This window comes from Mesoplodon mirus, assembly GCF_964341445.2.
Source record: "Mesoplodon mirus genome assembly, chromosome: 7".
Taxonomy (NCBI): domain Eukaryota; kingdom Metazoa; phylum Chordata; class Mammalia; order Artiodactyla; family Ziphiidae; genus Mesoplodon; species Mesoplodon mirus.
The window spans coordinates 94,369,277-94,388,880 of NC_138983.1; the positions used below are offsets into that span (position 1 = coordinate 94,369,277).

Below are 19,604 nucleotides of genomic sequence, written 5' to 3' on the forward strand. Positions count from 1 at the left end.
TCCCCTGCTGTGTTTCCTTCCTTGTACTTATCATTCTCTGACATGTTCTTGTTCCTTTCTTTAGTTATGCTTGCTGTTGGTTTCTCTTTCACTAACATATATGTTCCTGGAAAACCAGGACTGTGTTCATTTTGTTCAGAAGCGATTCTTCATGGGTATTTTGTGTTTGTACCCATCTTCAGAGCAAAGGCATTGAAAGATTTTGTCCTGCACTCACTTTCCGAGGATGCTTGTATGGCAAACAGCCTGGGAGGATAGAGGTAATGTTTCTAATAAAGATAACGGCTCCTTCTGGGGCAAAAGTTGGGCAGGTTTGCTAGCAGCCCCTTTCAAAGATTGCAGTTTCCTGAGTTTGGAGTTCCTTACCTGGGACACAGACCCACTGTGCGCACAGCATCCACACTGGCTGCTCTGCACCACCCCGAGGGACTTTCAGGGCAACAGGAACCAATGTGCATATGCAGCTCTGCTGCCTGTTATGTCGGTTGTGCTGTGAGTCATCAAGTTCTTTGTTTCTGGCCCAGGAGTCTCTTGTCTTCTGCCAGGAACTATAAGCTGGGCAGGCTAACTTACTAACTTTCAAACAGGGTCAAATGTCAGACCCTTTGCAGTTCCTGCCAGTTCTGTGCATTACCCCTTCTCCAGGGTAGGGGGCGGCGGGGGGGCAGAACCTGACACATAGTAGGTGCTTGGGAAACACTTGCTGAGTGAATGAAAATACAAAGGACACCTCAAAGCAAGTCAGTACAGCCAGCTGGCTAGGAAGCTTTGATAGTAACTACCTTTCATTTTTCCTGTCAGTATCTAGCTTAGATGACTCCTTGGAAAACCTAAATTCTATCTCTTTAGCTTTTGGATTGGACAATATTTCTCCACCTTCATTTTGCCCTGTGCATCACTTCCTTGCGTGAAAACACTGTCAAAGTAATTTGAATGTGTGGAGCTCTGTGAATTCGTTCTTACTCAGTGCCATGGAGCACCAGCCACAGGAAAGAGCAAAAGGGCTTCAGTCATCTGCGTTCCCCCGACCACTTTGGATGGCTCAGAATTGGGCTATAGGAGCAAACTTTCTTTTGAGGTTTACAGTGGCCTCAAAGTTCCTTAAAGAAGGGGAGTTCAGGTAAGGGGCGGGTGTGTGTGTGTGTGTGTCTCTGACCATTGGGTGGGTGTTGTCCATAAATCAGGGGAAACAGGGGTTCCTCTCTTAATCCCAGCTATACCCACAGGACATCCAAGAGCTGGTGCCCAGGAGAGGCTTAAAGCTCCGTGCCGCCTCCCTTGGGGGGCGAGGTAGGGGCTGCACTTAGGAAGGAACGGCTGGTGTTGGGGCACCTTTTCTGGGGTGCTCCTGGCGACCCGAGCCTGGATCAGAGAGTTCGGACTCGGCTGGCGCCGGGTCCCCTGCCTATCCCAACACCCTTGACCTCGCAGGGCTGGCCTCCTCCGGCCCAGGTTTCCTCCCGCCGCCTCCTCGCGCGCCGCTCTCACCTGGCCTGAGGAAGAAGCCCACGCCTCGTCCTCTGCCAAGAAGCCCTGACCTCCGCCCTGCCGCCCTCCCGCGGAGTCTCCAGGCGACAGCCCGCAGCCTGTGCGCCCGCCCGTCCTTTGTACGAACGTCGCCACGGCAACGCCATTATGACGGCCGAGCTGGGGAGGGGCGTGGCGTGCGCGGCGCCCGAGGATGAGGGGGAGGTGCGCTGGCAGCACCCGGCCAATTACAGCCCGCTGCAGCGCTGCGAGCCCTCCCCGACCTGCCCGCTAGAGGATGGAGAAACAGGCTCAGTGTTCACAGAAGTAGCTCCAAGTCTTACAGCGGGGAAGGAGCAGACTCGAGAATCCTTCCTACTGACCTTAGCTCTAGGCTCGGTGCGTTGAGGAGGGGGTGGTCAGGCGTGGGAGGGTAATGGAGCTGAACCACGAGAAGCCTGGAGGTTGGTCCCCCCCGTCCCACCCGAATCTCTAGTTCTCTCTGTTGTGGAGGAGAAAACAGAGTAAGCTGGGGGACCATCACTTCTGGGGATGGGGGTGGAGATGGGAGATGGGTGCGGTGGAGGGAACACTTCTGAAAGAATGGAAGATTCTCCCACGTGCTAGGGAAGGGGTATTTACAAGCCCACAGCCTTACTGTTCCTGTCCTTCCCTGTCAAAACTCGCGTTTATTCATTCATGTGTTCTTTACTTCTACAAACATCACCTGAGTCCCTACAAGGTCAGACGGTGGCCCCAGTGTTGACCTGGATCAGATCCTTAAGAAATCCCCCCGCACCCCCCATGGGCACGGGGCTGGGGGGATGGAGCGTGTGGAGAAGACATGCAAATGCCAACTATCTCCCCTCACCCCATGTCACCTCTTTTCAGATCAGCCCCTTCTGTCTGGGAGCAGAACAGCCCCGCTGACTACCTACAGAATGCCTCATTTCCCTGCCAGGAAATGACGGACAAGGTGCCCCAAGACAAACTCAAAATATTCATCTGAGAAAGATGAAAGATGGCAGACTCCACTCTAGTCAATTAGAAGAAGATATAAGAGAGAAAAATCATGGAAATCGATATGGGATGGAATATATGGTAAAGATGCTCCCACATGCCTAGAGGCTCTTAGAAATGCACATTTCCTGGCACAGACCTCAGAGATTCTGATTAAGCAGCTCTGGAGCATGGTCCAGGAATGAATTTGTTGCATTCTTGCAAATTCCTTGTGCATTTGTTAAAAGCTTGGCAAAACCTCAGGACTTATTCAACCCTGCAGTTGAATGGCAGAGCCCTCCCAGAACTTTTCCCTAGAAATCTCTTCCAGGCCCTCAGTCAGCCTGGAAGGTTCTGCCATTCGACCAGAAAGACCTTAGGAATGTATGAGGAGTGACCACAGAGGCCGGGGCCCTGAGTGGTAACTTCAGAGGAACAGAGAGGGTCAGGCTCAACTCTCCAGGCACATTTCTGCCTCAGGGCCTTTGCAGTTACTGTTTCTTCTCCCTACCAGGCACTTCCCCCAGGGATCTCCTTCAGCTCCTTTAGATTTTTACTCAAGTATCACCCTATTTAAAAGGGTCTTGGAATTCCCTGGCGATCCAGTGTTTAGGACTCGGTGCTTTCACTGCCCGGTTCGATCCCTGGTCAATCCTGCAAGCCCCATGATGCCACCCAAAAAAACAAAACAAAACAAAAAACACCCCCCCAAAAACATGAATAACAAAACAAACACCTCACTCTATTGCTCTTCCCTTCATCTTACCACTCCTCTAACATGCTATTTATTTAGTTTTCTTCTCTTATTTGTTGTCAGTCTCCCCACTCCCAACTCCCCCCTGCCCCCAACTTAAGCTCCATGAGGGCAGGGATTTTTTTCTCTTTTGTTCACTGCTGTATCACCAGTACCTAGAACAGTGCCTGAATGAACGAATGAGTGAATGAACAGGGGCAGCCCTTGCCACCTGCCCACAGCCTTGCCTCCTACTCTTGAGCTGCTGAGCTGAACTGTCCTTACCCCAGGACCTAGGCTTCTGTAGCCTTGGCCCTCCCCAGCCCCACCCCCATCTCCATGCTTGTCTTCAGTCTCATCAACATGAGCACAGAACAGCAACCCTGCTCACTGCCAGCCAGACCCTATGGAGCCCATTCAGGCCAGCCTGGAGCCGGAGCCGCTCATGGCCCCCTGATAGGCTTGGGAGAGCATATGTTGCCATTAGTCCATCTCTCGATGAGGAAATACTAAACGCAGAACAAAGCTGACATTCAGGCTCACTGGAGCAGAAATTGCCAAATCTTGATTGGATCCTGCCGCTCCCCACAGGATGCCACAGTCATCTCAAAGGGTGTGTGAAAGTCTAAAAACCCAGTTCCATGTCATCCACTTAAATTTCAAAAACAGAAACTAAAATACCCCAATAACTCATGGCTTTATCATAGCATGTCCTGGGCTGAGTGAGAGTTGTACTTTGCAATGATAGGGTGATCAAAATACTGCACCTGGGGAATTCCCTGGCGGTCCACTGGTTCGGACTTGGTGCTTTCACTGCCATGGCCCGGGTTCAATCCCTGGTGGGGAAATTAAGATCCCGCAAGCCACATGGCATGGCCAAAAAAAAAAAAAGAGGTTTCTAGCTTATATGGGCTCCTTGGTGATGCCTGTAATCAATCAATCTTATTGAGCTCTGGGTGGCTACCAAGGCTGTACTGTATCTCAATCAACATCAGGATGCTGGTGTCTGAAAGGCCTGGGTCCATGTCCCAGCTTTGTCATTCCCAGCTGTCCTCCTAATACTGGAGCGAGTGATGTTAACTCCGGGCTTTCCACCCGCAGGGCACTGTCCCAGTCCTTCCTGTGGATCATCTCATTTAATCCTCACCATAACCTGGGGCAGTAGGTGTGTATGAAACACCTGGAACAGGGAGCTCTGCAGAGAAATGCTCAAAAATGTCGTGATGGGTAGTATTTCTATCACATCACTCCCACTTGAACAGGAAAATAAGGCTCAAGAGACATGGAGGTATGTGACCAAGGTGACACAGCCAGAAAAGGATTTGAATCTAGATGACTGTGATGGGAAGGTATTTTCCCCGGGGACCACAGGTGACAGGTGTCACAGCCACGAGACACCCATGCTCACCACCTGCTTTCCCTCAGCCCTGAACAATCTGGGCTTCTGGCTGTCCTGAAGTTTGGGCAGTGCCTGCAGCAAGAGGGGGAGGGAGCTGAGGCCAAGAGGGCGTAGCTGGAGCTTGCCAGGGACCTCTCCTGCCACCCACTGGGCTTCTTTCCTGCAGGAACTCTGCCCCATAAAATCTCATTGGGCCGCAGTTACCTTCCCTGGGCTGTCCTTGACTGGGAGAGCCCATCCACTGTGCCCCCTCCCCAGATCTGCTTGTTGTCCCCTGCATTCCAACAAGAAATGAATGCTGGCCTCCTGCCTGGAAGAGGTAGGGGGCTTGCCCAGCCTTTAAGGGGTAAGAGAGAGCCAGGGAAAGAGCTGGAACAGGAGAAAGGGAGTGTAAAAGAGAGAGAGAGCGCTCGAAGATCAGGAAGTAGCTAAGCTGTTGAGTAGGTGTCAGATGGGAGAGCAAAGGGCCATTGGAGGCTCCACAGTCCATTCATAACCTGACACTATGGGCTAAGGAAATGCAGGTTTTTATACACACACACACACACAGGTTCACAAAAATAAATTCAAACCACAAAATCACAGCTGGTCACTGAGGCCTTCTGCAGCCGTGCTCACCCCCTTCCCCTGTCAGAAAATGAGAAATCACCCAGGTGTTTTCTCAGATAGAGACAAGGCTGGTTGGGACATTCATCTCTTGCAAATCAGAGCTTTGCCGGGGGCTTCCCTGGTGGCGCAGTGGTTGAGAATCTGCCTGCCAATGCAGGGGACGTGGGTTCGAGCCCTTGTCCGGGAGGATCCCACATGCCGCGGAGCATCTAGGCCCGTGAGCCACAACTACTGAGCCTGCGCGTCTGGAGCTTGTGCTCTGCAACAAGAGAGGCCGCGATAGTGAGAGGCCTGTGCACCGTGATGAAGAGTGACCCCCGCTTGCCACAACTGGAGAAAGCCCTCGCACAGAAACGAAGACCCAACACAGCCAAAAATAAATAAATTAATTAATTTTAAAAAATTAAAACAAAAACAAAAAACTACTCTCTCAAAAAAAAAACAACAACACAGAAAAAAAGCTTTGCCAGGGAGGTCAGTCTGTATGTTCTGTTTGAAAACTGCAGATGAAGGGTGCTGATCCCACCTCTGATCGGCCTGGTTTCGTTTGTTTGTTTGTTTTATTCTGTCTGTACCTCACTTCTCTCACCTGTAAAATGGAGGTAATAACAGCATTGACTGTAAAGACCAAATGGGTTAATATGTGTGAAGTAGTAAACTGTGCCCGGTACCACAGACTCCTTCTGTGAATGTCCGCGTTGCTGTCTGTCTCTTTGCTTGTTTTTGTTGTTTTCTTGATGATGTGGGAGGACAGCACCATCTCAACCCGATCACGGCCATCCTGGGGAGAACTTTGATTTGCATCGTCTCAGTCCCAACCCAGAGCAAACTTGACCTCAGAACACTCGCATATCATCTTGCTTGTTGCCCAGGGACCTTTCTGGGTGTGGGTGTCAGAGGCAGGCTGAGCTCCCCTGATCGCTGCTAGAGGGATTCAGAGAATCCAGCTGGTCTCTGTGGAGTGGCACCTGCAGGACAACTCCATAAATTCGACTTGCAGGCATCCAGGCAAATCAACCTCCACTACTTCTTTTTTTGAGATTAACAATGAACCATTATGAATGAGGTGAACCAAACTAGCTAATATTTATTGAGGCTTGTTAGGTACCAGCCGCTATGCCATGCACTGTTTTATTTAATTCTTGGCCCAACCCATTTTACAGAGGCGGGCTCAAAAAAGTCAAGTAACTTGCCCAGTTACAAATCTTGTAAGTGATAGGTCCAAGATTCGAACCCTAGCTGTTGGACTCCAGCATATTGTCATTTTTGTAAACTTTTGTTTTCAAAACATAATCTACATCTCGAAAAGAGCACAACTGATAAGTGTACGCTTGAAGAATTTTCACAAAGTGTATGCACCCACCCTAACCAGAACCCAGAACAAGAAGCAGAACATTACCACCCGCCCCCACCCCTCCGAGAAGACTCCCTGTGCTCACTTCTGGTTAGCCCCTCCCGCTTGTCTGACTTCCAATCATAGATTAGTTCTGCTTGTTTTTGAACTTCATGGAAATGGAATCTTACAGATTCCATTCGCTGCCTGGTTTCTTTCACTCAACTATGTGAGGTTCGACCATGTTGTCTGATGTAGCTGTGGTTCATTCATTCTCACTGCTGCATTGCTTTACACTCTGTTATCTATTCCTGCAGAACAAATTATGGCAAACTTAACGGATCCAAAAAACACACACTTATGTCACAGTTTGTGTGGGTCAGGAATCCGGGCACTGCTTAGCTGGGTTCTCTGCTCATGGTCTCTCCCAGGCTGCAATGAGGGAGGTGGCCAGGGCTGGGGTCTCATCTGAGGGTCAGCTGGGGAAGGACCCTCTTTCCAGTTCATGTGGTGGTTGGCAGGATACAGTTTCCTGAGGGTTGTTAGTTAGTCTGAGGGCCTCACCTCCTTGCTGGCTGTTAGCCAGAGATCCTGCACTGTTTCTTGCCATGTGGGCCTCTCCATAAGGTGGCTTGCTTCATCAAAGCCAGTGAGAGTCCTTAGAGAGAGTCTCCAGGCAAGATGGAAGTTACAATCTTCTGTAACATAGTCACAGGAATGACATGCCCATCACCTTTGCAGCATCTACTGATTAGAAATAAGGTACAGTCCTGCCTACTCGCAAGGGGAGGGGACACAGAGGTGTGAACACCAGGGATAATTGGGGGCCGTTGTGTATGCCTTTTGGTCTGCACATGTGCACATATCTCTTGGGTATATATCTAGGAGTAGAATTTCTGGGTCCCACATACGTCCCGCTTTACGAGATTCTGCCAAACATTTTTCCAAAGTGCAGGTACCCTCTACACTCCCTCAGCAGGCTATGAGCTTCCCAGTTAGAGCACATGCTTTCAATACACTCCTCCCCTCTCTCCTTACAGAAGGGGTGTTTGAGCTGGGGCTCTTCGGGACGACAGGTCCTAATTCTGGGCCCATGTCAGAATCACTGAATTCCCGGGCCGCTTCGCCAGACATTCTGATCATTTGAGGGCTCAGATACAAACTGGAAGGTCCACTCCATAAGGCGAGGATCCCTGTACCCTTGGTGCCCGGAGCAGTACCTGGCAGCAGTACCTGGCAGGTACCAGGGAGCTGGCACTCAATAAATGTTTTTTTGATTAAGTGAATGAGTTTAGGAACTATTGTTCAAGAGATGGGCCCCAGGGCGGGTATAAGCTGCTTAAACGGGAAGGAAACTTTGTTGTGACTGAGGCTGTGTTCATTTTTCTGGGAAGAGGGCTCAGAACCTCAACCAGGTATGTCCCCAACAAAGGTTAAAGGCCGCTGTGATTGGCTACTGTCCGGCTTAGGTATTTTATCACATGAAGAAAGAATTGGTCCCGGGGTAGGTGGCATGGGAACTGTGGACAAGGTCCCATGGTCCTTAGAAGTAAAAAGCGAGACAGTGCTTGCCTGGGGTGGCTCATAAACTGAGACCTTGCTTGTTTTGACCTTTGACCCATGGTAACTCTTTTGGTACATCTAGCCACTGCCTGGCCTCTTGGGACCCTCCCTGTGTCTGTCTGTTGAACAGAAAATTCCAGAAGGCCTCGGTGCCCTGAGTTTCCATCAGGGGCAAGCCAACATGAGCCCTAGCTTTTGAAAAACCCCTTTCAATCCATAGAAAGCCTCCCAGTTTATCTGGTTTGAGATGACCTCATCCTTTGTCACCTTCTCTCTTGTTTTCTGGAGGTTGCTCAGCGTCTTGCTGCTCTCTGCATTCTTTTCTCACGTGAACAGTGCACCTATTTTGGGCATTTTGTCGTTGTTGTTTTGGGTCATTCCCATCACACATTTTTTGTATTCCTTTCCAGTCAGATCAACCTCATGCCTCTCTAGACATTTCTTCTCATGTTTCCTCTGAATCATTTCGTTCGGTCTAAATATGTCCAGTGTTTCCTCCTTCCTCACTGCACTCCACATAGACCCTCTCTTTTCCCCGGAATAACTGTTCTTTTCTTTCGAATCCCTGACCCAAATCCTCATCTTTCACCATGTTATTTGACTTCTCCTAAGAACTGATTGTTTTTTGAAACTTAAGCCTCAAATATCATCCCTTCTAATCTGCGTCTGAATTTGGATCACGGTCAAGAAGCAGGCGAGACAGGAATGTGGCTGGGTAATTAGGATCCTCAGCAGAAGGGCTGAGTGTTCATCGGGGGGTCAGAGGGGCCTGGGGATGGAGGGAGAGGTATCTTCTTCTGCCTCGGGTAGGGCTTAGGGTGGGGTGGTCAGGAAAGCGCTAAGAAAAAAGGACCCATTTGACTTGAGTTCTGAAGGAAGAGTAGGATTTCCGGAGGTAGAGCAGGGAGAGCAGAGGATAGTCCAGGGAAGGAGCAGTGGGAATGGAGGCTAGAAGATGAGTCATCAGAGACGCTAGGGACAGGAGTACAGAAGGAGAGGGGTGGCCAGGTGCTGAGACCGCACACTGAAGGTCCATGGTCAGCCTTCAGATATGTTTGTCTGGCTTTCCCAACGTGTTAAAAGACTTTTAATTAGTTGCTGAAGGAATAGGCCTCTTTCTGTGGAGTGACAGAGAAACCTATTCAAATTGGCTTCAGCATGAATGCAAATTCACTGGTTACCAAAAATGAAAATTCTAGAGGGAACCTCTGGGTTCAGGCTCAGATGATTTCATGAGGCCTTGGCCTCTCTCCAGCTCTCAGGGATTCTTTGTACCATGTGGACCCAACCTTAGACAGAATCTCTGTATAATGGTCACAAAAAGGCGGCCGAAGCTCCAACCCTTACATCTTCTCAGCTTTAAATTCCATAGGGAAGTATAGGAGTCTTTTTCCTAAGCTTCCCCCAATGGCCTCACTGCTTCTCATTTTCTCTGGGTGGGTCACAAGCCCATTGCTGAGCCAATTATTGTGGCCCAGGAGACTGCTCTGATTGGCTGAGCTTGAGCCAACATGCCCATCCCTGCAGCCAGAGGTGGAATCAACAGCGTCTCTGAGAAACTGGACTGAGACTAGGAGAAAGGTGTTGTCCCCAAAGGAGGATCATAACGCCATAATATTTTAGAAGAGGTGAATTGTTATTAGGTGACGAAAACCAGATGTCTACCACAGTAGCCAACATGTACAGATCATTAACATCTGGATTTATGCCTTTTTTTGCGAAAATGGGAATATCTGGCAATACCTGGACTCTCTTCTTGTATATAGATCAACAATCTGCTGGGGATGAGTAGAGGCTCCCTCTTTAGATACAGCCTATGTTCTGCCTGCCCAATGCACTGCTCATATTTCCTCTCTGGCTCCTGGAAGCACTTGAATTTTTATTGCCAGCATAATTTGATTCTGTAAAGAAATCTGTTTTTCCCACCAGAATGGAAGAGCCAAATGTACAGGGGTCAAATAGCTCTCCTGTGCTCCCACAAACTCCTGAGGACAAATGCCTGGCCATTTTGATAGTCTCATTCCTTGCTCATTTTAAAAGCCTTCTTTAAAAAAAAATATTGAATACATAGTGATTTTAGAATCTGTTATCTGATAATTCCAACATCTGAAGTCTTTGGGTGGGAGTGGCAGAGGGGTGGTGTCTCAATGTCTTGTTTGTTGTGTCTGCTTACTCTGGCTCATACTGACTTATTGCTTGGATGTTTAGTAATTTGACTGTGATCTCATTCTTGATTGAACTTAATCTGTGGGAATCCTGAGGGGTCTGATTCCTGGCTGCTTTTCTCTCGGAAGTCTTTTTTGTTTGTTTCAGCTGGATGCCGGGGATGCTAATAACCTCTGAACACTGACATTTATTTCCTCAACTTGGAGTTTTCCCACTGAATACATGGAGTATAAACTTGAGCCCCAGACCCACGTGGTTACAAACCTTCAGGGTGATCATCATCATCATCAGTATTGTGGCCATTATTAGTTTTCCCCTCCAGAGCCACATTGAAAACTACAGGTTTTCATAGGCTCTCCTTTCTGAAAGTCCAGAAAAAAAAATTTTTTAAGCCCTCCTCTTGCCAGGGTGTGGAGCATCTTTGAGGGTGCCAGCTTAATACAGGCATCTTAGACTTGGTTAGCTCATCTTGCAAAGGCCCAAGGCTTAATCTCCCTTTTCCTGCACTTACTAAAGGCAAATGGCTTCCTCATTTGCTTATGCTTTGGTTGTAGCTCACTCTGTTTGTGTGTGTGTCTGTATGTTCCTTTGAGATTGCCTACATAAAAATTGTTTTTTATTCTGGGATTTTGGAAACACACACGAAACTAGAGAAGCCTGCGATTAACTCCATGTATTCATCATCCAGCTTCAACATTTTCCCAGTGTTCTCTCATTCTTTTTTCTCCCTTTTTGAGTTTTTTTCTAGGTTAATTTAAAGCAAGTTGTGTCATTTCACCCATAAAGACATCCTAACTGAAAGGACTTTTTTTTCCTTTATATTATCCCCGCCTTGACATGATCACAGCTAAAAATACTTATAATCATTCCTGAATATCATCTAATATTCAGTCCATGCTCACATTTCCTTGATTCTCTCAGAGATATCTTTTTTACTTTTATCTTTGTTAGAATCAGGATCCAGACAAGGTCCACACATTACACTTGGTTGTTATGTCTCTGAAATGTCTTTAATTCTGTAACAGCAACTCCCCGCCCCTGACCTTTTTTATCCCCCAGCCACTGATTTGTTGGAGAAACTGGGTCTTTTGTCCTGGAGAACATTCACATCCTGGATTTGGCTGATCACTTCTTCTTGGTTTCAGTTAACTTGTTCCTCTTTTCCCCATGTTTCCTGTAAACAAATAGTTAGATCTAGAGGTCTGAGGAGATCAAAGTCTTTTTGTTGTCCAGACGCCTTCATAGGCGGTACTGTGTGATCCATCCTGCATCACACAGTGAGCACATAATGTCTGGTCATCCTGTTTTTAACGATATTGAGATTGAATGGTAGGTCCAGTGCTAACAGACTGAGCCATCCATTACAAAGTCCCCAACGGCTTTTTTTCCCCCAATAATTAACATTTTTAATTATTCATTATGGTAAAATATACATAATATAACATTTACCATCTTAACCATTTAAAAATATACAGTTCGGGCTTCCCTGGTGGCACAGTGGTTGAGAGTCCGCTTGCCGATGCAGGGGACGCGTGTTCGTGCCCCGGTCCGGGAAGATGCCACATGCCACAGAGCGGCTGGGCCCGTGAGACATGGCCGCTGAGCCTGCGCGTCCAGAGCCTGTGCTCCACAATGGGAGAGGCCACAACAGTGAGAGGCCTGCGTACCGCAAAAACAAACAAACAAACAAAACACACAAGTGGCACAGAGGAAGCCAGAATCTTGAGAATACCTGGGCCCAAGGAAATCTTGGAAGATAGTGAGTTAAAGAGAATAGTGAGGATAATGACGATGGTAGGAGAGCATGTATGCTTTGTGGGCCTATGTACTAAGGGTTTTGTATACAAGCTCCCATTGGGAAGGCTACGAGCTAGGTGCCATTTTTATTCTCATCTTAAAGAAGAGGGATCTGAGCTAATTAAGCAGAGGGAAGGTTAGGGGCTTTTCCTGGCTGAGACCACAAGGCAAAGCGGTGGTCACGCCCCCTAGCCAGGACTTGATTGGCTGGAGATTTGATTGGCAGGAGAGCTGAGCGGCTTCTCCTGCCAGAAGCAGCCGCTGCCCTTCAGCCTTTCTTCCACTTCAAGCCCTGAGAAAGGGCTTGCGTGCTTCCCAAGTGGCAACTTCTGTGCATTTAAAAATTTCCTCTTGAAAATCCCAGCCTTAGCCCATTCACAAAAGGTATCTGGGTCCTTTCTTGGCCGTGGCCTAGTCGTATTCACCAAAGAGAAGAGCGCGTCCCATAAGAGCTGGCGGCTTTGGGAGGACCGGGGAAGGCGTCAGCTGGCAGGAAGCCCCCTGAAAGAAATAGAGGAATCCCCACCCATCCATGAGCTGCCTATTCTTCACCCTTAGAAACGGGGCTTGTGATATGCCAGGCACTGCAGGCATTTTGCCATTTAACCCTCCTGCTGCCCCACGGAGTAGGCCCCTTGCTAACAGTTTTGGTTGCTTTTGTTGAGGAACCTGGGATACAGAGGTCAAGCCACTTACTCAGGGTCATTCGGGGCAGTGGTGGGGCTTGACCCCTATTTGTTTGACTCCAAATCTGGCCTCTGAACTCTGAGAGACACTGCCGGCTTCTCGAGTGATGTGGGAAGTGGATTCGAGTGAGCACGGCCTGGGCAGCGGTTCCCGTCCCTCTGCCACATGGACAGAGCCACAGACCCAGTTCGCTGTGAAGGCCCAGCATCTTATACCAAGTCTCATTTTCACAGCCAGAGATATTAGTGTGGAAATAGGACTTTTGATTCTTGAAAGGTCTGCTTGGTGAAGAGATGGTCAAACATTTAAACTACAAACTCCATTTTTTGGGGGGGGGCAATTCTGAAGCTTAAGATGTGTAATTTCATCTCAGTGCTTCAACCTTGCCACCTCTGTGAACGGGTGAAGAGTTTCAAAGTTTCATACAGGAGGCTAAAAAACTAAGGCTCCTTGTGAAAATACTAAGTGTAAAACTTAGGAAAGAGGAATTCTACTTTCCGTTCTTTTCTGCTTAAAGACAACGAAGATATACTCCCTGGAAGGAACGGATGCCAAGACAGATGTATACAAGTGCCCTTTAGGATCCAGCAAAACTTTCAAATGTATTATTGTTTTCTTCCCGACAAACAGGGATTTCTGACGACATATTAACAACAAGCCTGAAATGCAAACCTGAGTCCTGGAGTGAAACCCCCAGGAGCAATGGTGCGATGTATCCAAGGGGGCCACCCTGGTAAGGGAGACACAGAAGGAGGGGGTGTGGAAAAGTGAACATGGGCGGGGGAGGGCAGCAGGTGGGGAGGGAATCCTGTTTCTGCCACTTAGTAGCCAGGGAACGGTACCCTCTGTCAACTCACCTTTCCCCTCTCTCTAAGGGGCTGACACTTGCCAGCATCCCTTGCGGGTTGATGGGAGAGATGAAGCATGTGCGGTGTGGAGCAGGTGCCTGTCCCTTGGTAAGTCTTTCCCCCAGTTGTGAACTCCACGAATTTGAAAGCTTCTAGCTGTAGCTCTTCTGGGGACCCTGACACAGGTTCAGCTTGGCCATTTCAGACCCTTCTCGGCTGAGGGATGTCCAGCGCCAAACAGGCTGGCATGTCCCTTGCGTTGTGTGTGAATGATGCAGCCCAGGAATAATGCATGTGAAACCTCATTATGTAAATCCTCAGGTTTTCAGTACATGACAATGGCTTTTTTGGGGCCCTTCTCTGTCCCATTCTGTGGTCTGGTGTCTCTGCTTTGGGACCTAGTCTGCCAAGCCCTGGGGGCGGGGGTGGGCACCTTGGGGAGGGGTGAGCTCTCCAGAGGGCACATCAAAGGGAAAGTCACAACTCTGTCACTGGCCCAGCTCTCCCTGGCATTGCTTGGTGTGAAAGGAAACTGTCCTCTGCCTGAGGCAGCCCCATGTCACACACAGACTAAGGACTGTGATGTTTAATTCAGAGCAGTGAGCACTGGAAACACTGCATCCAGGCTCCCTCAGAGCAGGACAGCCACTTTTCATTTCTGGGGCTCTAAGCCAGAGAGCCTGCTGTCTGGAAACCTATTGCCTGGAAGGTTCGCAGGATGGAGGGCAGGCTTCTGCAAAGAACTATCTGACCATCACCTCCTGGTTGAGGAGAAGGGCACCCTTCTATGACCTTGGCCTCCTTAGAGCTCATGCAGGCAACAAACACACACATACAAATACACACACATGCCAACCCACAGCACATACTCACATGTACACACATACACGCAAGCATGCGTGTACAAATACACAGCCCCAAGTCAGAAAGACTGGCGTACTATTCTGGCTACTCAGAAGAGGAAACCCAAATCTTTATTCTCAGAGAGCTTATTCCTCGGTGTATCCCTGGCACCTGGCAGAACAATGAAAATCAGAAGCGCCGCCTTTAAAAACACTCGGGCTGTTCACTCAACTAATTGTGGTCATCTTTTCAGGAGGCAGGGAAGTCAGATCATGATGCTGGACACCCTTAAGCTCAGTACAGTGCTGTGTGTCAATTATGTCTCAATAAAACTGGTAGAAAAAAGAGTTATCTGGATAGAAAGAACAAGATAAAATACACGAATTATCAAAAGTTAAAAAAATACAGACGAGCTAGACTATGAGTCTCAGAAAGCACTGTTCACAACAGCCAGGACATGGAAGCAGCCTAAATGTCGATGGAGGAGTGGATAAAGAAGATGTGGTACAAATATACAGTGGAATACTACTCAGCCATAAAAAAGAATGAAGTAATGCCATTTGCAGCAACATGGATGGACCTAGAGACTATCATACGATGTGAAGTAAGTCAGACAAAGACAAGTATCATATGATATCACTTATATGTGGAATCTAAAAAAAATGATACAAATGTGCTTATTTATAAAACAGAAAGAGACTCACAGACTTTGAAAACAAACTTATGGTTACCAAAGTGGAAATGTGGTGGGGAGGGATAAATTAGGAGTTTGGGATTAACATATACACACTATTATATATAAAATATGTAATCAACAAGGACCTACTGTATAGCACAGGGAACTCTACTCAATATTCTGTAATAACTTATATGGGAAAAGAATCTGAAAAAGAATAGATATATGTGTATGTATAACTGAATCACTTTGCTGTACACCTGAAACTAACACAACACTGTAAATCAACTATACTCCAATATAAAATAAAAATTAACTTAAAAAAAAAAGAAAGTTTAAAAAAATAGAGGCAAGCTAGACTATGAGTCTCAGAGAGGTTAAGCTGACATATATATATAGAATCTAAAAAAAAAAAATGTTCTGATGAACCTAGGGGCAGGCCAGGAATAAAGACACAGATGTAGAGAATGGACTTGAGGACATGGGGAGGGGGAAGGGTAAGCTGGGACGAAGTGAGAGAGTGGCATGGACATATATACACTACCAAATGTAAAACAGATAGCTAGTGGGAAGCAGCCGCATGGCACAGGGAGAACAGCTCAGTGCTTTGCGACCATCTAGAGGGGTGGGATAAGGAGGGTGTGAGGGAGACACAAGAGGGAGGGATGTGAGGATATACGTATGCATATAGCTGATTCACTTTGTTATACAGCAGAAACGAACACCACACTGTAAAGCAATTATACTCCAATAAAGATGTTAAAAAAAAAAGCTGCCTGAAGCCACACAGTAAATGGCAGAACAAGAGTCTAAACCTAAGTCTGCCTAATGCTAAAGCTATTCTGCCACCTTCCTTTGCAATGAGCGAATGCATTCTGTGCTGCCTGGATCCCACTGGGACCTCAGTTGGCTGTTTCTAAAGGGAGCTGAGGGGCAGCCTCAGAGGCTCTGCTCCGAGCAGGGACCTCTCACCTTCTGCTGCCTGATCGCCCTGGTGACCCTCTTCTCCTGGTGCAGCCGCTCTTCCATGTGCGCCAGGGCCTCCTTCAGCGGCGCCTTTTCTTCGGCCTCTCTGAAGATGTCCTTCAGCTTTGCCACCTGTGACTGGTACATCTGAACCGACACTTTGCTCTGCCTGAGCACACAGGAGAGACAAAGTCTCTTTTCTCCTCAGCTTTCTCACTCACCACCAATGCTCCCGACCTGGGAGATCCTCAGAACACTTCCATATATGCTTGGCTTCGCGGTTTCCTTAGAAGTTGGGGGAAGGCTGAAGATGTGGGGACTAGAGGGCAGAATAAATAGCCCATTGGCTGTGGATGTGCAGCATGAAGGGGGCACAGGTTATGCTACCAGCCCCTCCCAATTTTCCAGAGAGGGTGGGGGAACGGATACCACTGAAAATACGATGGAATTACGAAAAGCACACACATGGTGAAACATCAGACACATTTATAAAAGGTGCACCTTATTCCTTAACAGTAGGGTACTCTAACTGCTGCTTTCTTGCCCAGAGACTTGGGTCCATCAGGCCCTGAGTCACCATCCCGCCTCCCCACTCCACACCCAGGCCTCTGTCCTCTTGTCCTGGTCCCTACGGGTCTGCAGCTGCCCCGAGGTTTAGCCTGGAGAATGGAGGCCTGGGCCTTTTGCCGGGGACACGGGCCATACTTGAGCTGTTCAATGTCCTTCTCGTATCGTCTCAAAAGCTCCTCTTTCCTCTGCAGCTGGTTCTTGAGTAGGGTGATCTTATCAAACACCAGGTACAGGTCTCTTTGTCGAAGCTGGTGGACTCTCTCCCTCTCTTTTGGGGAGAGGTGTTTCATGGACACGTGACCTGACATATCTTTGATGTTCAGCATAGTCCCGAGGGTTTTGCTCATATCCAAGTACTACGAGAAAGCGTTTCACAGGTAAGAGGCCTGGCCCAAGACCGCTGGTGGCCCCTTTGAGGAGGCAAACTTCTAATTCTGTTTCATTCATTTTCTGCAGTTGCAGAGAAGAAACACATGCTTTGCAAATGAGTGCATTTGGGGCTTTTAGTAGGACTTTCATTTTCCCCCGCATCCATTTACACTATGCCTTTTTGAGAATTGGGGGGAAGTGGGGAGGGGGAATGACAACAGACATAAACATTCATTCTTACTACCCAGTCTTGCAAGGAATTGGGCTCTGCAATTTCCAGCCCATGCTGGGATAGGAGATGGGCCTCGTGGAGCTACTGTAACAACTAAAATGTATGTGGAGTTGATGTTTAAACTACCTGCAGGGCACGCAGGTTTGGACAGGAGGGGACTGATGCTGGGTATACCTACCAGCTTTTCACTAAGATCTAAAGCGTCAGCCACATCCATTTTCCTTAACTTCTCAGAGACCATGATGGACCCTGGGCTGGAAAGGCCATTTTGAGGCTGAAATAAAACAAAAGAAAAAAACTCACTTGGCATTCCATTATGATTTTCTACATCCAGAAGAATAACCCAAAGAATAATGCAAGAACTGGAAAAAATAATTTGAGAGAGTTGATTTTTTATATCATCTTTATTGGAGTATAATTGCTATACAATGGTGTATGTTCGTTTCTGCTGTATCAAAAAGTGAATCACCTATACGTATCCATATATCCCCATATCCCCTGCCTCTTGCGTCTCCCTCCCACCCTCCCTATCCCACCCCTCTAGGTAGACACACAGCACCGACCTGCTCTCCCTGTGCGATGCAGCTGCTTCCCACGAGCTATCTATTTTACCTTTGGTAGCGTGTGTGTGTATATATGTCCACGCCAAGAGAGTTGGTTTTAAATCCAGTCTGACTCTGTGAACTGCTTTCTTTATGACTGTGTTCCTACCCCTTCAGAGCACGACTGCCTTTGAAATGATGCATCACTTGTGCCGTTCTTTGGCCACCGTCTCGTCTGTCTTCCCTTTAGGCCAGTGGTTCTCAACCAGGGGTGACTCTGGCCACCCTACCCCCTCCAGGACATTTAGCAATGCCTGGACACATTTGTGGCTGTCATAATTGCTGGTGGCGTCTAGTGGGTAGAGGACAAGGATGCTGCTAAACACCCCACAATGCATAGGGCAGTCTCCCAAACAAAGAGTTACCTGGCTCAAAAAATCAGTACCGCTGATGTTGAGAGGACAAGCTCCAGAAAAATGGGGACCATGCGGCTTTTGCTCACTATCTCCCTCCTTGTGCCCAGCATGGCACCTGGCAACGAGTGGTGCATAGTGGGCATGTTTGTTGAATGAACGAATGAAGGTTAAGTGGAAAATAGCCTCCCTCCTTTTTATTAAAGGAATCTCATTTCTGTGCAGCAGAAACCATACCCTCACAAAATTTGGCCCAACCTTCTCCTAGCTCTGGAACCTGGTGGGTGGGCATCCCTTCAGAACCTTTCCAGAGACAATGCAGATAGTGTTTGCAGCTGCATCTCCCTAAGACCCCAACCAGCCAGCTGGCTGTTGGAAGCCCAACTGACTGCATGGAAAGGCCACCAGACTGAATAGGGGACCTGATCTGAACGACCACAAATAACCATAAGACTCCTTAAAAAATAAATTGGCTTTTAATGCTTGCCATGAGCATCTCTTAGCCCTAGCATTTGTTGGCACTACCCTGAAAACCTCTGAGATTTTAAAAAAAACAACTACAAAAATATAAAGGCCCCCAAGTGACTGTGATAGACAAGAGTGGACATATTTGTCTATGTATCTATGGAGATGAGAATAAAAGAGGGTATCTGAAGATGACAATAAACCGGGCAGATCTGCTGCAAAAAGAACCTGAGATGCTGCTCAGTGTCTTCAGCTACCCTGAGCTGCATCCTCTGTACCTCTCCAGACGCCCCCTCTTTTCCTGAGGGGAGGGTCACTAAGGAAGAGCCTGGGCTACAGGATCCAAGCACGCAGTCCCCACCCGGTCTCTGCAGGCTAGCAGACACACCACCAGGGACACACCCCTGGTGTGTCTTCAATCATTATTCTGTGACCTTGGGTGAGGTACTTGACCTCCTGAAGCCTTACTTTTTCTTATCTGTTAAATGGGGACAATAATAGTAACTATGACACAAGGCTGCTACGATGGTTCAATGACATAAGGCATGGAGCCGGCTGAGCTCAACGCCTGGCACACAGTAAGCAGTTCACAGATGTCAGCTATTCTTCCTCCTGCTCTTTCGTTTAATTACTGCCAACCTTGGAGGATTGAGAGTTAGGAGGTTTCCTGCTCTGTGGTGTCAGTGGTGGGATGAGGGCTTGTTGCCAAGGGGAAGGTCAATCTTGGAAGCAGGACCATCAGGACATGAGATCCAGCTGAGCTCCCCACCTGGAGATGGGCCCTCCACTCCCAGCCTCAGAGAAGGAAGGTTCGATTTTATCAGGAAAACCAACACATTTCTGAAGACTCACATCTCTAGACGTGTGAGCAAATGTCTAGAAAAATTGTAGGAGAAAATGCTGGTACAGAGAGGATGGCTTTATTAT

The 19,604-nt window shown here is 48.0% G+C and overlaps 1 protein-coding gene and 1 pseudogene across 2 annotated transcripts in view; both read right to left on the bottom strand.

Annotated features, from left to right (window-relative positions):
- The window catches only part of LOC309808885 (centrosomal protein of 78 kDa-like), a 525,691-nt pseudogene that overhangs the window by 237,765 nt on the left and 268,322 nt on the right, over positions 1-19,604 (bottom strand). The gene's annotated exons all lie outside the window — the stretch shown is intronic.
- LOC309808066 (forkhead-associated domain-containing protein 1-like) overlaps positions 16,060-19,604 on the bottom strand; it is a gene marked incomplete at both ends in the record, with an annotated part of 77,461 nt that continues 73,916 nt past the window's right edge. Inside the window, 3 exons of the mRNA XM_082628074.1 lie at positions 16,060-16,255; positions 16,792-17,012; positions 17,436-17,531. Of these exons, the coding sequence (XP_082484200.1) occupies positions 16,060-16,255; positions 16,792-17,012; positions 17,436-17,531 (513 nt within the window). The remainder of the gene's footprint in view (positions 16,256-16,791; positions 17,013-17,435; positions 17,532-19,604) is intronic.